At 41.6% G+C, this 25,718-nt stretch overlaps 1 protein-coding gene across 7 annotated transcripts; it reads left to right on the top strand.

Moving 5' to 3' along the window:
* Positions 1-24,672, top strand: LOC134464083 (zinc finger protein 436-like). 7 transcript variants are annotated; one of them, XM_063217527.1, is made up of 11 exons: positions 7-105; positions 346-432; positions 639-731; positions 938-1,105; positions 2,091-2,161; positions 7,415-7,475; positions 7,848-7,923; positions 10,792-10,850; positions 12,108-12,282; positions 20,021-20,607; positions 23,700-23,857. In XM_063217527.1, exons 2-11 carry the CDS (start codon positions 421-423, stop codon positions 23,751-23,753), a joined length of 1,356 nt encoding a protein of 451 aa, XP_063073597.1. In that variant the 5' UTR covers positions 7-105; positions 346-420; the 3' UTR covers positions 23,754-23,857. The 7 variants fall into 7 exon arrangements, with proteins under 7 accessions (XP_063073594.1, XP_063073597.1, XP_063073599.1 ...); XM_063217529.1 differs by lacking the exon at positions 20,021-20,607 and adding an exon at positions 14,844-15,441 and having other exon boundaries at positions 23,700-23,751; XM_063217526.1 differs by lacking the exon at positions 23,700-23,857 and adding an exon at positions 21,908-22,052.
* The last annotated feature ends 1,046 nt before the right edge of the window (positions 24,673-25,718 follow it).

Here is a 25,718-nt window from a genome sequence, read left to right as displayed (position 1 = left end):
GCTCTTTCGATGTGGAAGGATTAAATCCCAACCATAACAAAACGCATCGCAAACCCAGAAAAAAACATTACAGTCTTACAGAAAAGGGTGAAAAGGAGACGAAACGTAAGAGAGCGCGGTTCTATATAGCCTAGTGCTTTTCTACTTTAGTCTGTGTTTTTTCTCTAATTTACGGCGTGAGGAAAGCTATATAGGTAGCCAAATGTCGGTGTCATTTGAAATGTGTCGGATTAGCTAGCATATGCCACATGCGGTGTCAGCCAAGGAAAAGCGACAGGATAAATGATATTATTATTGAATGGGCTCTACTGTCATTTGTCTTAACGTGTCTTTTCTAATTCGCAGGTATCCCAAGATAACACATGCTGTGTAACCCGATTGAACAAAACCGATGACTTGAATGAGAGCAGCAGCATAATAATGGAGTGTGTGGTGAGTTTGATTGATTCAAGTATTAGCGCTACAGATGCATTTTCAACGAAATTAAACAAAAACAAAACATGTCTGGACTGTCGTTTGACATGAAGGAACGTTTTCAGTCAGATTATATCTGATCAGAACATTTCTGTTGTCGCTGTTCAAAACATACACCCTGCCCCCGTTTATATTCACTGCATGTTTTTTTTTGTTCATTGTAGATCAATGAAATTAGTCGCTATGTTAATGGAAGTCACAAACAAGCCTGCAGTGACCTTGAGAAGGCCAGTCAATTAATCACAAAAGCATTGCAGGTAGGTGACCATGTCCTTCCAAACGATTTTAATGGAAAAGTCTTCTGTACAGTATATTGAGAGATGTAAATGTCCTGCCATGTCAGATTCTCTCCAGTGACCTCTTTGCCACAGATAATTATTAGAATGTGTGTGTGTGTGTGTGTGTGTGTGTGTGTGTGTGTGTGTGTGTGTGTGTGTGTGTGTGTGTGTGTGTTTTAAATCAGTGTGAGGTTCAGAGGAACACAAAGTTATGCACGTTAATCCACCGTCTGGAAGAGAATGGAAGGAGCCAATCAGAGCAGACAGAGTCCAACCGGCAGCTGAAGCTCCAGGTGGATGAGCTACAGAAACAACTGAAAGAGAAAGCCGACTCTCTAACACAAGCCACAAAGGTTAGTATGTGTCTCTTGCACACTTATAATAGAACTAAATATTCAGAGAGGCCATAAGACCAAGACAGAAAGAAAACAAGAGAAGTGAAAGCCCATTGGGAAACTCCAACTCCCATTGTCATTGTGACACAGCACACAACGAAATTGCATTTATGCCTTACCTGTGCAAGGGGGCAGTCCTTAATGGCGCCCCAAGGGAGCAGTGCGGCAGGACGGTACCATGCTCAGGGTACCTCAGTCATGGTGGAGGATGGGGGAGAGCACTGGTTAATTACTCCCCCCACCAACCTGGCTCGTCGGGAGTCGAACCGGCAACCTTTCGGCTACAAGTCTAACGCTCTAATCGTTTACCCATGACTGCCCTAAACAAGTAACTCAGTACCTCAAACCAACCCAAACAGCTGTGTACGGGGCACAGCACGTGAGTACACCCCGTTTGAAAAGTAAGATTTTGAATACTATTTCAGTGAGCACAAAAGTTATTTCCAGAATGTGCAGAGTAAGTTTAATACAACATCTGTTGAGCTTACCACAGTAAACTAAGGTTAATATCTGACAATGACATTTTTCTGCTCTGCTGTGGCCTAACGGTAGGGCGCTGGGTTACTACGTCGCCGACCCGGGTTCGATTCCGGCCCTTGTCATTTTGCCAAACCTTCCCCCTTCTCTCTCTCTCTCCACTTATTTCCTGTCCCTCTGTAACTGTCTTGTCACGTTAAAGGCATAACATTTACATTTTTGTGAAATTAAAAGTGAGTACTGTCAACAGATGTGTTTATTGAGATAATGTTCAAAATGTTACTTTTCAAAAGGGGTGTACTCGTCATTGCTGTGCACTGTGCTGTTTGTCAGAGAGAGGGAGAGAATCTCCTTCCTGGTTTAATCTTTCACACTCTTATCGTCATTCACCACAGTCACCGTCTTCAGGTGTACATTGAGTTGATTTGTGTATTATATGTTTATTTGTAATGTTTGTTTTCTGCAGAGTATTGTTATCCTGAAGCTTGAACTGAGACACCTGAAAAAACAGATGCAGAGCCATGAGGGTAGTCAAAGGTACACGCACGGACACACACACACACACACACACACACACACACACACGGCACGGGTATTGATAAGATTCTACCTTTTCCATTATAATCTTTGATATTTGTATCGTAGTGATGGATGTAGTGATGTAATAGCACGTTCATTGCAATCATACACTTAACCCAAAGTGATCACACACACACACACACACACACACCCACACACACACACACACACATCAAATGGCATGCAAGGGGGCCAGTCCAAAGAAAGTGCCCAAACACCCATACACATGATGCATACAGTTACAGTATATACTGTGCATGTATTCATTTGTCCATTCATCACCTAGAGCGTGTTCCATTCTCCACACTCTGCACTGTGTACTGTGATACAGTGCACTTTCCACCCTCAACTTAAGGGCTAAATTTGAGGGTGAAGTGCAGGTCTAATTCACGTTCTGTCTGATACACTTCACGGAAATGACGGTTGTCGCGTGTCATCAGAGTTTACCAACCGCCAATATACAATTCATCACGGAAGACACTGTTCCTTACATTGACAATTTTTAAAAGTTACCCCTTTCTCTTATACACATGGCTATTGTCTTTGGAATCAAAGCTATGCTGTCATCACAGAGATTCTGCAGTTTGACCAATCTGACTGTCAACCAGAGAGGAAACTACGTAACAAACATGGCTGCCGTTGAGTGCGAAAAGTGTACATAACTCCACACTTCAAAAACGGCCGGTTTGAGAGCGTTGTCCGGGTAGTTTACAGTACACTTTTTATTTTTTTATTTAACCTTTATTTAACCAGGAAAAATAAACCCGTTGAGATTAAGAACCTCTTTTACAAGGGTGTCCTGGCCAAGTGGCGGCTCAAGTTACAACTTAGGGGCTGGCTATACGGGAATGATTTTCTATGCCAGTGACAACGTTCCCCTGGACTAACCATATGAAACCCACCAGAAACGTGGCACAAAACGAGTTTTTTGAATAATGGGTTCCAGAGTGCGAAAATCGAGTAACACAGGCGTTTGCGTTGCCATTGTTCCAGGCAAAACGGATTTGTTTACATCTGCGTCACAGCCACATGGCCAAAAACAGTGAGGGATCCTCAGTGACCACTAGCTTTGCGCACAACATTAATTCCATGCACAATGGCATCATCAGACAACTGTTTGTGTGGACTGCGGAGACACTTTCATTTCTACCACGGTCAATATTTTACGTTTCAAACTGCCCAGTGTGGGTCACTCGTGTTCAAAATCCCCAGTCCATATTTTAATGGGGCCGTGTAGGTTAGGTTTTCTGACCAAAAAACCCTGACAAACACGAAGCAAAGCTTCATATTATCTTTTAACTGCGCACCCAAACAGTTATCAGCAATGCATATTATGTATATGTCACTAGTTGAAACGGGCGTAATGGGCAGAAAGAGAAGGAGAAGCGGTGAGCGCGCAGCAGCCTCCAGAGGAGGGAGAAATACCTGCCCGGTATTGGTATTCAACACCTTAGTTTAAACTTCTCAAATTAAAAAAAAGCAGCATAAAGTGTAGAACACAATCAACAGATGCCTAAATGGCAATGATTCGTTACTCTAGTCACTCCACAAGCTACACAAGGTGCCACATGCGCAAAGCTGGTAGCCTATTTTTCCACGTAGCACTCACTTCAGCGTAATGAAAAATAACAACTATGCAATGCTGGTTTTGAAAATAAGTCGGCTAGCAGCAAATGCTAGTACACATGTTGGGATAAGAAATTCCTTTAGTAACTTGACATGCTCCTCCTGCATACAAAACATCATACTTAACTAATGAAAGGAGTAAAGACATCAGACTTACAACTTCGTGAGGGCCAACCAGTTATGTAGACTGTAAACTCCCTGGTGATTGTTCTAATGTCTTCCAAAATATTCCAGAAGTTGCAGCATGCATGCTTATTCTTGTAAGAGCAACTTTGTCACGAAGCATGGTGCTGCTAAGCAGCATGATTCAGTACAGTCTGTTGTTATATCTAACTTGTCTCTGTGGCATCTAGTAATGTTCAATTATGCAGCTTGCACATTCTGATATTCTGAACCTGCTATGTACGCGCTTGCGGAGAGTAAAGCGCATTATAAAACCGTCTTTCGCTTTTTACAAAGGGGGGCAAATTTTTTTGTTAAACTATCCGTCGCTTAAAATGGACTTAACTTCGGAATGGGAGAGGCTAGAAATGTATCGTTTTTAGTAATAAAAAGCTAAGATCTTCAGCTTTTAAACAAGCCATGGCATATGTCTGTAGATCGAAAACAAAATTTGCTGGGTCTGTTAAAAAAATGTGAACCTTTCTGGCAGTGTCACTGGTCTAAGGTCCCTGCGTGACAGGTCATTTGCATGATAAGAGTGGGCGATCACGGCCATTAGCGAATACTTTGTTCTCAACAACTTCACATAAAGAAATATGTATTCTGAAGCAAGCCTGTCGTTCTCATTAGGACCTGAACTTTTCACTGAAACATGCTGTATGGTTGCAACTTAACCCTATACTGCACGGTGTTGCCATATGGCAACATACCATTCTTTTGGCATTTCCTGGTATTTAAATATAAATAATAGACACTGATTGGTTTTCATATTGAAACTGTGGCCTTGTTTTATCCAATTATGTGGTTTGTTGACATCACATGTAACCATACACTGCCCCAGGCTTGCTCTTTCCCTCATTGTACATGAGCATGTGTCCTTGACAGATTGCTCTGCCATTGGCCAAGATCTTTCACACTTTTTGCAATATTTACAAAAAATTAAAAATATAGGGATGATCTATAGTTAGTCATGATCTGTTTTCACCATTTGTTTTGTTTTCAACTAAAAAAAAATTCCATTTTATGTTGAAAAATAGGTGTGTTGCCATACGGCAACATTGTGCGGTAATGGAACAAGACGGTCAATAGGGAAAGTGTATTGATACAAATACCCAATTCTAATTGATTGATTAATTGATTTATTTATTAATTGAATGATTGATAACTGATAATAATTACAATTAGTGTAAATGGCTGTCTGTAAAGAACATTAAAAATGTTAAAATAGGTGTACAGAACTGTTTTATGAGCTTTCACTGAGTACATGCAGAAAAGCGAACATGGCCTATGCAGCCTCCCCAGACTGCCAGAGGTATACCACAAAAATCGCCAAACCCCAGATTAGAGCATAAACCTACTGTCATCTTGACCATTTGAAGCCTCCAAAATGTTTTGACTTCATGTGTCTGTTATAATTAGGCTAATTAGCACACAACGTTTGTGCAAATCTGTCAACCCGATCAAAAATGATTGTACAAAGTCAACCATTTTGAAAGTCAGCCATTTTAAAAGCATAATCTCCACATTTCAAACAGCTCATAAACCAATTATATTATGAACACACAAGATTTACTGCAAATCCAAGCACCCATTGAAAAATTGTGGCGTAAACAAAAGGTAGGCCGTCCCAAAAGATTGCCAACTTCAAAGTCAGCCATCTTGAAAGTCAGCTATCTTGAAAGCACTGACCTCACAATTTTACATTGCTTATTTACTTATTATAGAGTGTTATCACACAAGGTTTAGTGTAAATCCAAGCATCCATTCAAAAGTTATGACAAATAAACTGTCGTTTATGTTGAAAGATGCTTGGCTCGCAAATCGGCCATCTTGAATGTCGGCCATCTTGAAAGTGTTGGCTTCTAAAATTAAATCACTTCATGTACATATTATAGACAGTTACCATACACATTTTTTTGCAAATCTATGCACAGATATTGTGTTAACACCAAATATATTCATTGGTGGTTGGTCAACATAATACCACTGAAATACTGTTTTTCGGGGATATAATAAACAGTATTAACTTGTTCTCTCAGTGGTAAAAATGTGTTAAATAACTACCTTGAACTTGTGGGTAAACTTTCAATGTATTTCTGAGATAAAACAATTATATTTCTATAAAATAATCCATAATGTTGAATGACACTTGTTTGGTCTTGGAGGGAAAATATACACTGGATCCTTTCCGTAACTGCACAATGTTGCCATATGGCAACAAACCTAAAAGAACCCCCCCCCCCCCCAAAAGTTTTTTTTGAAAAAAATTGCAAATATGTCTTAAGAAGTCCATTTTATGTGACAAAAACCACAGTAGGATTTTTTTCCATGATGGGATAATAATGTGTGCAGTATAGGGTTAATTGCAACTCGGATTAAAAAAAAACCGCGTTGCGGTGTCATCTGGCCGAGGTCTTACACTTCACCGCCGCGATTAGAAATGGAACCGCCCTGCATACCCAAACACAGTGCGGGAAGGGCGCAAAGTACGAAGATTGGAACAGCCCCCGAGTCCTCCCTCCCAATCCCTCCCCACCACAAATGCTGCTTACACCCAAATTCAGCCCCCATCATCACCCAACCCCCTCAGGGGTCATGGACGTTTTAATAATATTTTACACATTTCAATTTTTTAAATTGCATTTCACAAACAGTATTACTTCAATAAGATCACACATGTATTTCATGCATGAGAATTCATTAGTAACATAGGTTGATTTTAAGTTGAGCCAACCAACTATACATGATAGGAAAAAAACACCCGTATGTACTTTCAAAGACAAATAAAGGAAATGGGGAAAAATGTGAAATAAATACATTTAAACTATAAAGTTACAGAACAACAATACAACCGTACCATAATAAAATACATTAAAATAAAGTGGTGTTTTTGAGACTCCTTTGTGAAAGGCTGAGTGTGATGGGGACGGGTTAAAAAAGGGATTGCCAATTATTGTCATGTATGAGCTTGCCTGCTGAAAGAAAGGCAGGCCGAGCATAAGCATGTCCCTAATTGCCCTTCTTTCCTTACACCAGGCGCACACACACACACACGAACACACACACACACACACACACACACACACACACGCACACACGCACACACGCACACACGAACACACAAACTCAAACACACTGTTGGTAAAATTCTACTTCCCCTATTGTAATCTTTGATGTTGATATTGTGGCGATGGTCTGTGTTATTGTGTTTATATCTATGTAATAATATCTCACCATGACACACACACACACACACACACACACACACACACACTTCAGGTAAGGTTATATTACACCTCCATAGTTGAACCATGACCAGAGACGATCTATTATTACAATTAAAAAAATGTTTGCCATGACATACTGCAGTGCCAACTTATTCATTTTTGAACTCTTGACCTCTGACATCTTTATGACCTGCAGGACGATTCAGGAAGTGGCGGAGTGGCTGCAGGATGGGGAGAGTAGCCAGCCCAATGTTGTGGTACGCAAACAGTCTCTCTCTCTCTTTCTTTCTTTCTTTCTTTCTCTGAAGGTGAAAAAGTGGATCGCACTCGGGTTCTTCTTTTCTTCTTTTTTATTTTTTTATTTACATAGCAGCAGAAGTGTAGACAAACGTCTACAATGTCTACAAATGTCTACAATTCTGCTGCTATGTAAATAAAAAAATAAAAAAGAAGAAAAGAAGAACCCGAGTGCGATCCACTTTTTCACCTTCAAAGTTATTCAACTGGAGACGCACCACACGGAAGAGCGCGGTGTATTAACTACTATTTCTTTCTTTCTCTGACACACACTATCTCTCGCACTCTTTCTCTAAGAGATGCATATAAATACGATACTGCATGTGTTGCAGAAAGAGGCCAGTGTTCAGCAGAGTCCTGTTGGGGTGAAGAAAGAAGATACTGATGGATATCAATGCGGTCAATCGGGTATGCACACACACACGCACACACACACACACACACTGTAGTGCTTTTATTTGGATCACAAAATAGTTTCAATATAGCGTTGCATTATAGCTTTGCATATCATCACATAGTCTTAATATGATTTTACCAGCCATATCAAATTGTTTTCGAGGTGGGTAGCATAGTGTTTGTTGTCCAGAGGATCAATAACGTCAAGGATCAAATCAATGAGTGTCTGTTAACCTCTGGCTAGGGATATGTGATCTGACTATATTAAGTTGTGAAGAACGAGAACGAGAAGAGGCTCATAGATGATCTGGCCTATCAGTTTTTTTAATTGAAACAGTTCACCTGGTCTGGTTTAATGCGGGGCGGGGGGGGGGGGGGGGGGGGGGAATCCACAACGCTTAATTTTCCAGGGATGGGTTTTACACCGCAAGTTACACACAGCCCAAAGTCAGCCCCAGAAGAAATAATGGCACGAACACCTGACCCAAATTCCCCAATTTTGTTTGAAGATGCTAGTAAGAATGTGCTGGCAAGAGGGCAACATGCACATCATGCGTGGAGCACTTCGATTAGATTTAGCTGTGCTCTGCGTGTCTGTTTGAAGTTAGTGCTCTGTTCCAGGCGACTGCTAACTAACAGAGAGCGAGCTGATGGGTTTAGTCAGTAAAATTAGGATAAACATCTCCCTGACTTTAGTTGTTAGAACTTGGGTTGTCTAATATCCACGAAGAAAATATCCATGTGAAAACGCCAAACGCCCACAAAGCGCTGTTCTTTCAGAAAACGGAAACCTGTCACCTGGCTCTGTCTGCTTCCCACAGCGGTATTTTAGAAGTCCTCCCAAAGCCAACGTCACGTCAAATAAGTGACCACAATTATGCACACATATGAAATAACACACTAGGGGTGCGCTTCTCATAAGCATAGTTGTTAGCCAGTTAGCTACTATGGTATTTGCCAATGGGAAGTTGCCAGTTAGCAACTATGGTTCTGAGAAATGCACCCCAGAGGCCTTACCTCTGGCCATTGGGATCTGCCATCTTGGCCTGCAGGCAAACACTGTAATGTTTTTCCCAGTACACAATAGTGTACTCCTCTCAGCAGTCTAGTCACATTCTGACATTTCTTTGGACAAATGTCCTGCTGCCTACTAATATTCTACACCAGTGATTTCCAAATTGTAGGCCAGGGCCCACTGGTGGGTTTAATTCATTTTATTAGGGGCCAAGCAGCGAAGCTGGCGAAGGCCCCTATAGAGTTAGTAGGTTTTCTTCATTATTATTATTATTATTATTATTCTCTAGTCACCATTCCTATCCCTCTGCAAGTCTATGGCAGCCCATAGAACCGTAGGCAGGAAAATGCTGTAAATTGGCACACACATTCGGGGCAGTCTCAGCATTACCCACAGCAATTTATAGGACCCCAGCCCTAACGCTCTAGCGCCACCAGCAGGTCAAAGTTGCAGGTACATTACTTTTGAACCGCTGGGCCAATTTTCATAAACTTGGTATCCCTGGAATCCTTGAGTCAAGACGAATCCAACGCACCATATGACGTCATTTTCCGCCAGGATAGTTTTCCCGCCATTTTGAATTTTGTAAAATTCAATAAAAATGTTAATTTTCCCGCAATTTTTGACCAATTCGCCCAAAACTCGGTATATAGTATCTATGGACTGAGCTACACATGGGGTCTTAAGGAATATTGGATATCTTTTATTGTTTAGTCGTGACAGCCAATCAAAATTGTCGTAAAAGTGGTGAAACAGGAAGTGAAGTCATATCTCAGCAACCGTTTGTTGAATTAGGCTGGGATTTTGTACACACATAGTAGTCCATCCCATGACCTATAAAAAAAAAAATCGAATCCCCAGCTCAAGCTCTGTAGCGCCACCAGCAGGTCAAAATTTTAGCTACATTTTTGCCTGTATCTTTTGAACCCTACTCCCAATTTTCAAAATATTGGTACACAGGTTATCTTCACACCATGTTGCACCCAGGTATGGATTTTCGTAACGATTGAAAAAACTATCAGCTCACAGCAGCCATTCAAAATTGTGGAAAGAATGGAGGGATTTTTTTCTCATCTCTCTGTCTCCTCTGCTCCCCTTGCGCATTTACTGACACCATTCTCGGCAGGGGGTCAAGCCCCACTGCCCCAGCCCCTGCACACCACCCCCCACCCCCTCCTCACACACACACAGACAGACAGAGGGAGAGGGAGAGGGAGAGGGAGAGGGAGGGGGGAGAGGGAGAGGGAGAGGGAGAGAGAGGGAAGAAGGGAGGGAGGGAGGGAGGGAGAGGGAGGGGGGAGAGGAAAGAATTTTGAACACCTCTTGTCGTTTGCCGGTGACAGCCAATCAAAATTGTCATAAAGGTGGCAAAACAGGAAGTGAGGTCATATCTCAGCAACCGTTAGTCAATTTCTGTTAGGATTTTTTGCACACATTCTAGTCCATCCCATGACCTCCCACAAACAAATCCAGACCCCAAGCTCTCTAGCGCCACCAACAGGTAGGTAACAGGAAGTGAGCTCATATCTCGGCAGCTCTTCAACGGATTCAAACTAAACTTGGTTTACGTGATCACACTCTCGTCCAAGGAATGCACACCAACATTGGCGAGATTTGGACCAAAGGGGGCGCTGCAGTTCCTTCTGTTGCCGTGGCGGCTCTGGCAAGTTTACTGCTTGGCCCCGCATTGCTGCTTGCAGCTATATTTCTTTACTGATTTATTGGGTCAGATATGGGCCACGAACATCATTGTAAACGTCAGGTGGGGCCCCAAGTTTGAAAAAGTTGGGAACCCTGGCGCTACACAGTCTCTTTGTGTTTTCCTTTTAATTGTTTTGGTAAGTCTCCTCTGTTCTCCTCTGTAGGTGAAGCTGACTCCCCAATGGCCTCCTCATCTACACACATCAAATCTGAACTGCTGCAGGTAGTGTCACCGTTTATTTTTCAATAAATGACGCGGGGCCTAATACTACAAAGCTGGTTCAGGATGAGTTAAGGTTAAGTTAAAAGGTAAATCATCTAATGGAAGAGCTTGGAGTCCTCATTTTAGGACAAGCTCTTCATTAGATGATTTACTATACTACAAAGATGGTACAGGATAAATTAAGGTAAATCATCTAATAGAAGAGCCTGGAGTCCTCTTTTTGTAGAAAAGCTCTTGCATTAGATGATTTACCTTAATTTATCCTGTACCATCTTTGTGGTATAGGCCCCTGGCTGCTTTATCCATAGAACGGAGCACACACAGGTGCACTGTGTGTAATATTTTTAGTAGGCCTAGTTTATTTCCAGGGTGCGTACCTCCACCACCAAATTTTAAAGAGACACTGTGCAGGAAATGGTCAAAAAAGGTACTGCAACTATGCTGCTCATTGAAACGGGGTTGCCTATTGCCAAATTTGATCTTTTCATGAAGGTTTACCAAGTAATAAACTAATATTTACTATTATGGCCCAAGTACAGTCAGTTTTACTTCTAAAAATGGCTATTTCTGGAAATTCAAAATGGCGGACCATGGAGGAGATCCCCCTTTTCATGTATGAAAAGTGCAATTTTTCAAGTCATAATGAACAAGTTCAATTTGATGGTGGTGGTAAATATTCATGAAAAAGGTAACATTAGTGAATGGGTAGCATGGATTCTGGAAATAATCAACAAAAATCCTGCACAGTGTCCCTTTAAGTATTCATTATGACTGGAAAAATTGCACTTTTCATAAATGAAAAGGGCGATCTTCTCCATGGTCCGCCATTTTGAATTTCCAGAAATAGACATTTTTAGCTGTAGAATTTACTTCACTTTGGGTGTACTAATATTGGTTTATTATTAAACAAATATTAAGGAAAATATATCATTTGGTAATGGCCAGCACAGTTTCAATGAGCAGCATGGTTGCAGTACCAATTCTGGCTGCATTCTAGATAGTGCACCGTTAAACATACTTCAAATATCATCCAAAAAGCTTTAAATCAACTATTTGATTAATTGATTTGTCTCAGAAAACTTTAAATAAATGCTTTGTCATCGGCTAACCTAGTCAGGAGTAGCATGGGCAATACGACTGAATGTTAAAAATGGCAGAAATTGTCCTTGAGGAGTACAGAAATTATTTGACTTTCTAAAAAAAATGTCTAAGTTGCTGTCTTTTGTTTGTGTACCTTCCGTCATTAATGAGTTTCAGGAGGGAGATGAAATGTCGGACATGGCTCCAGTCTCCAGCTCTGAAAGGAGCCAGTCTCCTCTAGATCCAGTCAAGGCCTTGAGATTGTCGGTGCAAGTGGTCGACTTCTGTGAAACACAAGACCAGCAAGGACCAGCAAGTGAGGACAACGGAGATGGAGAACAATCCAGCTCTGGTAAGAGATCATACGTGCACGCATACACACCAGGGCTTGGCGCTAACATTTTTGCTTACCGGTCACTGTGGCTAGTGATTTTACTGTGGTTAGTGGAGTCACTAGCCATTTAATCTTTCTACTTTCTTTTTTTGTGTGTAAATATTATTGCATTTAAGTAGTAAGTGATGAAGGCAACTACTGTGATTTTTCACACCAAAGAAGAAGTTACCTGTCAAAGTGGCTAGTGAGACTAAAATTGCTACTAGCCACAGCCAAGTGTGACCAGCATTTGTGCCACGTGCCAATGTCAAGTCCTGGTACACACGCAAACTTCACACAAAAGAAGGTTGTTCCTCGGTTGGTTTTGCTGCCCAAATACCCTGAAGTAATGTTGATATGCATCGCTTGCCTTAAGTTTACCTGCCTTTAGACTCTCAACCCAAAACATGTTTCAGATTTTAATACTTGGCATATAATGCTCATATTATAATGCTCACAGTTACTTAGCGGCAACAAATCACAACTTCAAAGTTAAAAAAAAACAAATCTCAGTGAAGGGAGCTAGGAAATTCTGAGGTAATTGGTAATAGAACAGATACACTAACTTCCACAAAAGGACTATGCTAGTCATACAATCAGCTGTAACTGTAACTTTATAGGGCTCTGCCCATATAAAAAAGATATCAGTTAAGTAAAGCCCTAGCTCTATTCAAAGCATCAGTTTAACCTAGGGTTCTTTCTAATATTCGAACTCCCGTCCTCCCTTGCCTGCCTCTGGCTTTGTGATGACGTCACTGACGACAGAAGTGTTTTTCAATATCTCACAAAAGCGCAGTTCTAACGTCATTTTATCATTTGCAATTAAAAATGATAAAATGTGGCGGATCTCTGTCTTCTCGCTGCCGCCACCCCACGCTCTGGTATGTAACTAGCTTAAGTCTCGCATTGTATAGTGTACACGAGATAACGACAAGCGACTTCACCTCAGGACCAGTTTGTGAACGGCAATTGCATGGTTGCAAGACAATCAAAATGTCCGAAATCCTGGCTAGTTGGAGCAGTGCTACAACCCAACTTGAAACTGCATTTCATACTATCTATGCACAAGTAGGCACAAATTGCCAGGGTGAAGCGATTCGCTCTTGAGCACATCCTCGCCTCCCAGTTCAAGTGCAGGTTTCCCTCCTGCGTTTTTTGTCACCTGCAGTTTCGGAAAAGAAGTCTGTTGTGTTGTACATTCTGGTCCCAAGTGTTTCCAGATGGGCTGCTTAGGATGGGCATGTGCAGGTAAAAATGGCATTTAGCAGAAAAACCTGCCCAACTTTTGCCATAGAAATCAATAGAATTGGGTGGGATTTTGCGCTTCTAGGCAGGTTTTGAGCATTTTTTTGGACTGTAAATCATCAGCCTCATCTGGCAACCCTGCTGGTCGCATCGGACCCTCAGATCGTATCGCGCGAGTGAGGACATGAGATGTGAACTTTGAACTTTGAGATGACGGACGGGATAAATATTACCTGTGGACCCCTGGTAATTCGCAATTACCCCTGGAGCTCCGTGATTTTTCGGGGCGCATTCGGACGGGATAAATAAACGTCTGTTATTTACTCAATTCACAGACATTACAAGGGAGTGCAGACGGCGCGCCTATGTAAAATTACCCCAGGACGTCTGAGTTTCGCCGAATTACAGTAGGTAATTCGCGGCGGAATTATTACCTCACAAATCGCAGACATGGCACATTCGCACAGGACTAAGAACTCAGACATTCTCTGTAATTATTCCGAATTACCGGGGGTCCTTAGGTAATAAAAGTCCCGTCCGAATCGGGCTTTAGTGTGCGCAGAAACTGAATACCAGTCTGAAGGGTTTATTTGCAAAACGGTGTATCTCCATATCTCCAACATTTTGGGAATTTTGGGAACTACTGGGCATTAACTATCATGTTCATTCACAAAGTTTTTTCTTTAGAGTATTACTTGAGCAAATTGAAAGGCCAATGACGCATGTTTTGAACATTTATTTTATATTATTATCAACTCACAAAAGTTGGTTAATATAAGTAAAAATTGCTGTTACTTCAACCGTGACTTACTTACGAAATGAAGCCTGCGGCTTCAACAAAGACGTAGCTGATTTCTGGATTTTTAAGGGTTAAAATACCACCTTTAGTATGCAGCACATCAGGCAAATTAAATAACCAGAGCGGTCACAGAGTGGACCAATGTGCCTGCCATATTGGATGTGGAATAACGTCCCTCTCAAACCACTGCAAGTGAATGGAATGGACCTAACTTAATAAACCACCTTTCAACAAAGCATAATTTCCAAACTATCTATCAACCTTCACTTACTTACGAATGAACCCTGCGGCTTAAACAAAGATGTCGCTGATTTCTAGATTTTAGGGGTTAAAACTGTTTATACCGCCTTCGTAGTCAGTCAAATTAAATAACCAGAGCAGTCACAGAGTGGACCAATGAAGCTGTCTGAACTGAAACTGTAACGGTGTGTATAAATTGTATGCCAACTCATTAACACAGAGTTGTTCAGATCAGTCATTTTGCGTGTCCATTTAGGTCTACGCATGGAGAAAGTGCACAGGAGATCATATAATGCTGAGCTGAAGTTGCGGGCGATCGCTCTGGCCAACCGAGAAGGCAATCGGGCGTCCGCACGAGAGTTTGGCGTCGCAGAGTCGATGGTCAGACGTTGGCGACAGCAGCAAGAGCAACTGACCCGCTGCAAAACCACCACTAAGTCTTTCAGGGGAAGGAAAAGCAAGTGGCCCGAACTGGAGGACACGCTGGCGGACTGGGTGAACGCGCAGAGAGCGGCCGGCCGAGCTGTCACCTACTTGCAGATGCAGAGCAAGGCCCGAACCATCGCCGCCAAAATGAAGATCGAGGACTTCCAAGGCGGCCCGTCGTGGCTCACCAGATGTATGAGGCGAAAAGACCTGTACATCAAGGACAGGAGAACTATGCGTCGGCAACGCTCTCCCCATGATGATGAAGATGATGACGATGAAGATGAGGAGGAGGAGGACGACGATGAGACTATTCCATCAGACCAGACAATATCAAAGAGAACTCGGAGTCAGCAACGCTCCACCCTTCATGGTGATGCCGATGAGACTATTCCATCAGACCAGACTGCATCATGAATTTGGATGAGGTACCTTTCACATTTGACCTGCAGGGTTCCCAAGGGTCATGGGATTTCTGGAATATCATGAAATTTCATAAAAGCTTTTCCAGTCATGGAAAATCATGGAATATCACCATTTTGCATGCACAGTCATGGAATATCATGGACATTTCTTATCAGTTGTGTAGAAGCAAAAACGTTTTTGTTTGTGTGTAACATTGTTTCTTACTGGTTTATACTACAACGCTTCGCCAGAGACTGTTTGGTTTTGCGCTGTACTGTGCAACAGTATCTAGTTCTAGAATGTAATGAGCCCGTTGAAATTTGGCAGTGGCTCGGAGTCGGCTCTATGGGTGAAGATAATCTGGACATTACACACTTAACAAAACCTTTTTAACAACATTTTTTTTTACGGAAGAGTTCATGGAAATTCAGTTTTTTGGGTCTGGAAAATGATGGAATTTTATATAAGCTTATGATTTAGAGTGGGAACCCTCTGCCTCTCCAGCTTTTTAAACCCCTTTTACCTAAGCCCTTTTTTGGGAAAAAGTGCCCCCTCCCTATTAAAACCTAAATATTTCAGCCTCCGAAGCACATAAAAACATGAAATAAGATGCATTTAAAAGCTTGAACCTTCATGTTGCACTAGATTATGTTCATTCCGCTCTAACATACCCATATTTTAATAAAAAAGCTCAAATCTCAAGAACCTGAATGCAGCGTAAAAGTCGCTCGCTCCAGGACACAATGGGTTAAAAGATATAGAAGAGATTGTTGGGGGGGGGGACTTTTATGCCTTTATTTAGTACAGGACCGTAAAAGAGTGCGGCAAGAAATGAGTGGGATAGAGATATGGGGAAGAATCAGCAAAGGACCTTGGGCTGGAATTGAACCTTGGGTCGCCGGCGTAATGGTTTGGCGTCTTAGCTCATTGAGCCACTGTGCCCCCCTTTCTCTCAGCTTTGCCCTGAACATTTTCTGTTGTTCGTGATCCTTTTGTGCGTATTTGACATGCCTTTACTTACTTTCATGCCTTATTTGAAGCCCTAGATGTATATAGAGCGATATATACTCTAGATCAATGGTGTAAAAGTAATTTCGTTCCAGGGCTGGTGACATAGTAGCAACATTTTTAAAATGTCTGCTTCGTATTGGAATGTCATTGCTAGTCAATGATGCCAGCGGCTATATGAGGCTATATTTTGACTGTAAATGCAGAGCAGGACTAGAAGCACTGAGAGAGAGCAGTCCTCCACCATGGAAGCTGCTTGATGGAACATTTGAGTCTAGACATTTGCGTCTAGATTTATAGGACCGCAATGGTGATGAATCTTTACAAAAGGTCCTGGTTCCGGTTAGTGATCCGGATCACCACCAGAATTTAATCACTTGTTCCTTGGGTCATTACTCCGTTCACAAGTTTTTTAGTTGTGAGACAGACAGACAGACAGACAGACAGACAGACAGACAGACAGACAGACAGACAGACAGACAGACAGACAGACAGACGTGAAAATATTACCTCCTTGGCGGAGGTAACAAACAGAAAGGACAAATTTTTTCTCAAGTATTGCAAACCTGAAATCTTACACATCAACAGGAACTTTGTATTGGGCTAGATTGGGCCCCCCGTGTCTCTCGGACGTGCAGTGCCCGGCCTTATGTCCGTCACCCCTGGCTTAGATGTATATAAAGCGATATATACACAATTTCTAATTTGTACAACATTGTGAAATATTACAATTTTCTGTTTCATATTGCAAATATGTAACTGCTCCAGCCCACTTGAGATCAAAAAGGCTGTATGTGGCCCCTGAACTGACACACCTGTTCTACACTATACAGTAACTAAAATCACATCGAAAAAAATGTTTTTTTTTTTTTTTTTTTTAGGCCTACGTCCCTCGGGCCTACCTGCAGTATCACTAAGATTCACCAGTGATCCCCTGCCCCCTGTTTGGGAATGCCTGTCATAGATATTTTATGAAGCCTGTTTAAATGTTAAGAAAAGGGTCAAAGACGTACAAAATTAAATTGTCATTCAGTGTAACGGATACCTTCTGCTGACTGTAACTGTAAAAAACATTTTTTTTTTATTTTTTTTTTTTCCAGTGAATTCATGAAAGCCTCGGCTGTCATCCATTCACTTGAAACAATTTAAAAATCATGTTTTTTACCGTTATAGTCAGCAGAAGGTATCCGTTACACTGAATGACAGCCATTAACTGTTCTTTGTAGCCCTTATGAAGTGATTACTTTAGTCCTCATAAGAAGTATATTTGTTTTTAACTTGTGTGTGATGTTTTTATGTGTCATGGTGCACCACTAACTGACTGATAGGTGGAGTCTATGCACCTGCCACTTAGTCCTACTTGATTACCTGAGCCTTCTCCCTGTTATAGGGACTTGGGAATTAGTCAGTGTTTAGGCTCTGAAGAAGACAGTAGTCGCAACGCGTCAGCCCGTTTAATTAAAGGCTTTTTAACTTCACCAGCAGTGTGCCTTGGAATCTTTGGTAGACCTTATCAACAGCCACAACTGGAGCTAAGTCTGACCATAATTTAAGAAATAAAATGCAATAGTCAAAAAATGTCCTTTACACCGTTTTTCAAATAGACACTTCAAATATTGCACAGTGTATGCCTGTTTTAAGACAAACTGATGGCATCAGATGTATACATGGGTTATACATTTTGTTTATAACCTGACTGCGCGAACCTAGTTGTGCACAACTTGACCTCTGGTTGTTGGAAACCCCTGTTGGTCAAAAAAATCGCTCACGTGGTTGGCTGCCAGTGTCATGCCCTTCCTCATAACATTGTGTTTACAAACATTCAGAAACCATGTATACAGTTCCGAGAGGTGGAAAAACCCAGGCGCAGAAAATAAAAACCCTGCCGTATTTTTGCTCCAGCCAATTATGTGAACCAGCTGATCCTAATTACCACAATGCTTAAATGCTGTGTAGGAAATGTCCAAAAAAGGTACTGCAACTATGCTGGTCATTGAAACCAGGTTGCCTATTGCCAAATTTGATCTTTTCATTAAAGTTTACTAAGTAATAAACATATATTTTCTAGTATGGCCCAAGTTCAGTCATTTTTGCAGCTATCTGGAAATTCAAAATGGCGGACCATGGAGAAGATTCCCCTTTTCATGTATGAAAAGTGCAATTTTTTCCAGTCATAATGAATGCTTAGAATTTGATGGTGGTGGTAAGTATTCAGGAAAAAGGTGACATTAGTGAATGGGTAGCATGAATTCTGGAAATAAACAACTTAAAATATTGCACAGTGTGCCTTTAATGCCTGGTTCATGAGCTAACTAGTGAAATCACTTGTGGTTGAGGCCATGGGCAGAAGGAAAACCTAAGCCGGACTTCTACTCTGGCAGTCTATTTTTTTCACCCCAGCCCAATCATAGATATATTCTGGGCATAGATATACTTGTATGGTGGACTTGTGCACTTGGCACTGTGATTCAGTGTGTTATCAATAAGCCATACATACACGGATGCAACGACTGATTGTCGTCCCATGCCATTGTGCCTGCCATATTGGATGTGGACCTAACGTAGTAAACCACCTTTCAACAAAGCATAACGTTGGTAAAAAATAGTGTAAACTGATACCCATATGCAGCATATCTGCCGTACTGTTGAACAGCATCAACCAGTTAGCAAAATAATTTAACATAATTTAACATCAACAAAGCATAATTTCCAAACTATCCATCAGCCGTTACTTACTTACGAAATGAGCCCTGCAGCTTAAACAAAGATTTAGCTGATTTCTGGATTTTTAGGGGTTAAAAATGTTTATAACTATTAATGATCAGGGGGCTAATAATTTTGTCCGTCATTTTTGCCCTTTTTTGTTCAGACTCATTGTAGCCTAACAATAGAAAATAGAATCCAAATTCAACTCATTGGACATTATCTCCATCAGTGTATTTGTTTCCAGAGTAAAAGAAACTGATTATAATGCTCATTCTCACTGAGAAATCAAGAGAGATGTCTATTTTCAAGAGGGCAGCTAATAATGTATTCCTCAACTGTGCACACTGTTACAGTTTCAGTTCAGGCCGCTTCATAAGATAATAACCAAAAACTTACATAAAAAATATTTCAAATGTTCGTCAAAGGATACTAAAACCATGGTCATGGAGTGGTTCAGACCTCAATCCTTTAGATGGTCTTTGAGGAGTGCTGAAAATGAATGTCCATCCTCAACATCCATGCAATTTAGACCAGCAACTATTTGCAATGACAAAATGGGCCAAAATCCCTGGTAGGACATGTGCCGACCTAGTTAACAACTAATCAAAGTGCTTGGTGTCCTCCTTGCCATTTTTAGCCTTTTTGTTTAAACTGTTTGTAAAAATGGAAAAGTCCAAATTCCACTTATTGGACACTATCTCCATGGTGTATTAGTTTCCAGAATAACATACATTTATTAATAATGGTCATTCTCAATGACTAATCAAGAGAGATGTCTAATTTCAGGAGCGGGGCTAATAATATCATCCTCAACTGTATAGGCCTACATTTTATGCCAACTCATTAACACATAGTTATTCAGAACAGTCATTTTGCATGTCCATTTAGGTCTACGCATGGAGAAAGTGCACAGGAGGAGATCATATAACGCTGAGCTGAAGTTGCGGGCGATCGCTCTGGCCAACCGAGAAGGCAATAGGGCGGCCGCACGAGAGTTTGGCGTCAACGAGTCGATGGTGGGTCGTTGGCGAAAGCAGCAAGAACAACTGTCCCGCTGCAAAACCACCACAAAGTCTTTCAGGAAAAGGAAAAGCAATTGGCCCGAACTGGAGAATGCACTGGTGGACTGGGTGATTGCGCAGAGGGCTGGCGGCCGAGATGTCACCTTCGCGCAGTTGCAGAGCAAGGCCCAAATCATCGCTGCCACAATGAAGATCGGGGACTTCCGAGGCGACACGACGTGGCTCACCAGATGTATGAAGCGAAAAGGCGTGTACATCAAGAGTCGACAACGCACTCCCCATGATGATGGTGAAGAGGAGGAGGAGGAGAAGGAGGATGAGACTACTCCATCAGACCAGACAACATTAAGCGGAACTCTGAGTCAGCAACACGCTACCCATGATGGTGATGATGATGAAGATGAGGAGGAGGAGTATTCCATCAGACCAGACTGCATAAGGAATTTGGATGAGGTACCTTTCACATTTGACCTGCAGGGTTCCCAGGGTTCATTATAGGGTTTCCGATGCTTCTCAAGGCTTGAATCCACTTGACTTATTACACCGTAATTACGGTCCAATTTCCCACAATTATTTAAATTATTTAATTGTAGGCTAGTAAGCTGGCTTAACTAATTACAACCTCAACAGATTCTGTTAGAGTTGGGACACTGCAAATTGTGAGTAAAAAAAACAAACAAAATAAAACCAAACCATGCCTCTGAAACTTTTAGCGTATGGTCATCGTACCAGATTGTACAATAAATGAATGTACATTTCAATTGAATATATGCCTCAAAAAATGTCATGGGCCAATAACATATAGAAGTTGAGAAAACCGGGAAAAGCATTTGGAAAATAAATGGCATTGACTGCCAACATGAATATACAGATATTTTACAGAGAGCCTGAGGGATTCATTATTGAATTGTTACATAAAAAAATGATAACGAAAGTTACATGTCTAAGACCCATTTCTGTAATGAAAATCCTTATATGATTTTATGATCTTGGAAAATGTCTATTTTCCTTAATGGCTATATGGGATTACATAATACAACATATTCACATCCATGAAATATTACACAGAGACTCAGTGCGAATCAAGTTGAATGTCCACACACTTGCACCCAAGTGAACATTAAACTTTCAAACAGACAATGGTCTCATCTTGTTTTGTCCACTACTTCTTCTCAGGAGCACATCATGGGCTGTAAAAGACCATGCGCCAATTCGTTTTAGTGATTTAAAAAAACAAAACATTTAATCTCATGTTAATTGACATTACTGAAAATGTGTGTCAGCATTCAATGGGATTTTATTCAAGTAACAATGTTTCAATCACTGTGGCCTATGGGAGAAATGATCCCTTGGGTTATTGAATGTGATTTCAGCTGTTCAGAAATGAGTGCAATATACAGTAGATCTGAATATGAACAGAGGAGCTGTGTAATTTTTGGAGTGCTGACTTCAAGTCAAGTCAAGTCAGCTTTTATTGTCACTTTCTTCATATGCACAAGTCACACAAGGAAAATGAAGTTACGTTTTCTCTCTATACCATGCCAGGACATAAACGTATACAGGACTGACTGACTTAAGGAATGCGTTGAGTTTTTGAATCAAATTAAAAGTGGACTTGACAAAGTTTCTTGTTCAATAATATATCGGAATTATTGTTGAAGTTGACATTGGACATATTGTACTAAGGCTTTATGCTGAATTTCATTCTCACTCCTTTTTTCCCCTTGTTTTTTTGTGTTTGTGTGGGTGACAGGAAATGGGTCTCAACTGTCACCATCAATCCCCAAATTCCCAGCCATTCCAGTGACAGATGTGGACGATGACATGCCATACGACGCTTTCTCTAGAAACACAGCTGTGAACCCGCACCAGCTGGACCTTCACACAGAAGATGACGAGCCCTACCTCGAACAATTCCAACACATGGACACGACAACAACAACAACGCCACACTGTTGCAGACACTGTGGCCAGCGTTTTGCGGAGGCAGACGGTCTTAGACAACACAACTGCATCGTCAACAACGGTCAAGCCGCCCCTGCCCCTGCCGCCGCAGCCAAGTCCTTTCATTGTGACCAGTGTGATAAATGGTTTACTCAGTTGGGAAGTCTGAAAATCCACCAGCGCATTCACACCGGAGAGAAGCCTTTCGAGTGCATGCTGTGCAACAGGCGCTTCACCCAGTCGGGCAGTCTCCGGGTACACCTGCGCACTCACACGGGAGAGAAACCTTACCGATGCGACACTTGCGGCCGACGCTTTTCAGACACGAAAAACCTCAACGAGCACAAGCGCACGCACACGGGCGAGAAGCCCTTTCGCTGCCACCTGTGCGGGAAGAGTTTTGCTCACGCGAAGACGGCCAAACGCCACCAGCTCACTCACAAGGTGGTGACGGGGCCACAAGGCACGACCGAGTAGTAGAGGGCCCTCAATGACTTCAATTAAAAAAACAAAACAAAACGCTTTTATGCCTTTCTATTGGAATGAATGCCTCAATTTCATCTTTGCCGTTTTTGTTACGGGGCTGATGCTGCCTTATTGGCGACAAAGCGATACACTAAATATCCTGCAGCAACAGATTTGATGATATTGTGAAATAAATGGCATTGACTGCCAACATGAACATACAGACATTTTACAGAGAGCCTGAGGGATTAATTATTGAATTGTTACATTAAAAAATGATAACGAAAGTTACATGTCTAAGACCCATTTCTGTAATGAAAATCCTTATATGGTTTTATGATCTTGGAAAATGTCTATTTTCTTTAATGGCTATATGGGATTACATAGTAATACAACATATTCACATCCATGAAATATTACACAGACACTCAGTGAGAATCAAGTTGAATGTCCACACACTTGCACCCAAGTGAACATTAAACTTTCAAACAGACAATGGTCTCATCTTGTTTTGTCCACTACTTCTTCACCAGAGCACATCATGGGCTGTAAAAGACCATGCGCCAATTAGTTTTAAAACAAAAAAAAACATTTCATCTCATGTTAATTGACATTACTGAAAATGTGTGTCAGCATTCAAGGGGATTTTATTCACATAACAATGTTTCAATCACTGTGGCCTATGGGAGAAAGAATCCCTTGGGGTTCTGAATGTGATTTCAGCTGTTCAGAAATGAGTGCAATATACAGTAGATCTGAATATGAACAGAGGAGCTGTGTAATTTTTGGAGTGCTGACTTCAAGTCAAGTCAAGTCAGCTTTTATTGTCACTTTCTTCATATGCACAAGTCACACAAGGAAAATGAAGTTACGTTTTCTCTCTATACCATGCCAGGACATAAACATATACAGGACTGACATTTACAGTCTGACATAAAGTCAGACTGACTGACTTAAGGGATGCGTTGAGGTTTTGAATCAAACTAAAAGTGGACTTGACAAAGTTTCTTGTTAAATAATATATCGGTTGTATATGTTGATGTTGACATATTGGACATATTTTACTAAGGCTTTATGCTGAATTTCACTCTCACTCCTTTTTTCCCCTTGTTTTTTTGTGTTGGTGTGGGTGACAGGAAATGGATCTCAACTGTCACCATCAATCCCCAAATTCCCAGCCATTCCAGTGACGGAGGTGGACGATGACATGCCATACGACGCTTTCTCCAGAAACACAGCTGTGAACCCGCACCAGCTGGACCTTCACACAGAAGATGACGAGCCCTACCTCGAACAATTCCAACACATGGACACGACAACAACAACAACGCCACACTGTTGCAGACACTGTGGCCAGCGTTTTGCGGAGGCAGACGGTCTTGGACAGCACAAATGCATCGGTCAAGCCGTCCCTGCCACCGCCACCGCCGCCGCCAAGTCCTTCCATTGTGACCAGTGTGATAAATGGTTTACTCAGTTAGGAAGTCTGAAAATCCACCAGCGCATTCACACCGGAGAGAAGCCTTTCGAGTGCATGCTGTGCAACAGGCGCTTCACCCAGTCGAGCGGTCTCCGGGTACACCTGCGCACTCACACGGGAGAGAAACCTTACCGGTGCGACACTTGCGGCCGACGCTTTTCAGACACGAATCACCTCAACGAGCACAAGCGCACGCACACGGGCGAGAAGCCCTTTCGCTGCCACCTGTGCGGGAAGAGTTTTGCTCACGCGAAGACGGCCAAACGCCACCAGCTCACTCACAAGGTGGTGACGGGGCCACAAGGCACGACCGAGTAGTAGAGGGCCCTCAATGGCTTCAATTAAAAAAACAAAACAAAACGCTTTCATGCCTTTCTATTGGAATGAATGTTTCAATTTCATCTTTGCCGTCTTTGTTACAGGGCTGATGCTGCCTTATTGGCGACAAGGCGATACACTAAATATCCTGCAGCAACAGATTTGATGATATATATTGTGAGAAACATAGGAAGCCTATATAAGAGCGGGTGCACCGGAGGCTGCTGATAGTTGCATGTATGCAGGGCTCTAAATTAACTTTTTGCACCACCAAAACTTCCAAACGCCACCAGCTGACTCACAAGGTGACGGGGCCGAGTAGAGGGAGATTGAGGACCTGTGAGAACCACAAGACACAACTGAGTACAGGGAGATTGAGGACCTCAATGATTTAACCTGTTAAGACACGGTGTATAAATGTGCTGTTAGCAGAATGGCAATGACCAAGTTGTAGTGCATCACTAAGGCCCTATGTTATGTCATGGTATTGTGGCACAATGGTTGTTCATTTTCAATAACTGTTACAGTGAGACACTGGAGGTACGGTGTGCATTAAATTGATTTAAAAAAAACCTTCAATGCCTTTCCATTAAGTAAGTAAGTGTAGTAAGTAAGTTTGCCCTTTATTATCCCACAATGGATTAAACGTCTCAATTTCATCGTCGCCTTCTCTGTGTAGGGCTGATGCTGCCTTAAAGGAGTATGCCACTATTTTGGGGCAATGCTACATGGATGCATTGACTTTCACTAGCTTAGCGACATACTCCCTCTTTTAACTTGTCTTAAAACAAGACAACGGCTTACATGAAAAATAAGACACTTTACCACCTACAAACCCCAACTCCGATGAAGTTGGGACGTTTGGTAAACAGTGAATAAAATCAAAATGCTATCATTTTCAAAACATTCAATCTATTCATTAGATGGAGAATAGTGAAAAGACAACATATTAAGTGTTAAAACCGAGAAAAAATATTGTTTTGGGGGACATATGTACTCATTTCTAATTTGATAAATCCAACACGTCTCAAAAGAGTTGGGACGGGGACAATAAATGGCAGCAAATGTCGAGGAAGACTAAAAACAAAACAAAAGACAACACTTAACAGTTAAATACATTAACCGATGAGATGATTTTAGATAAAAAACAGTGTTAATTCCTATCTTGGACATGATTTCACCAACTTAAATGGTGGGTGTATTCCTTGTCATGTTTTGCAATGTTTTCCTTTCTGTAGTGCTTACAGTGTGACAGGTCTTGACCAACAACCCACCATTTTATCACCTGCTGGTCCTTATGATGGAGCCAAACTGTTAAAACATAGTAGAGAATGCAATTTGACCTTACTATGTGGCA

This window comes from Engraulis encrasicolus, chromosome 15, assembly GCF_034702125.1.
Source record: "Engraulis encrasicolus isolate BLACKSEA-1 chromosome 15, IST_EnEncr_1.0, whole genome shotgun sequence".
In the NCBI taxonomy this organism is placed as follows: Eukaryota; Metazoa; Chordata; class Actinopteri; order Clupeiformes; family Engraulidae; genus Engraulis; species Engraulis encrasicolus.
The sequence above is the reverse complement of the archived record's forward strand: the minus strand, read 5'-3'. Positions and strand labels throughout refer to the sequence as shown.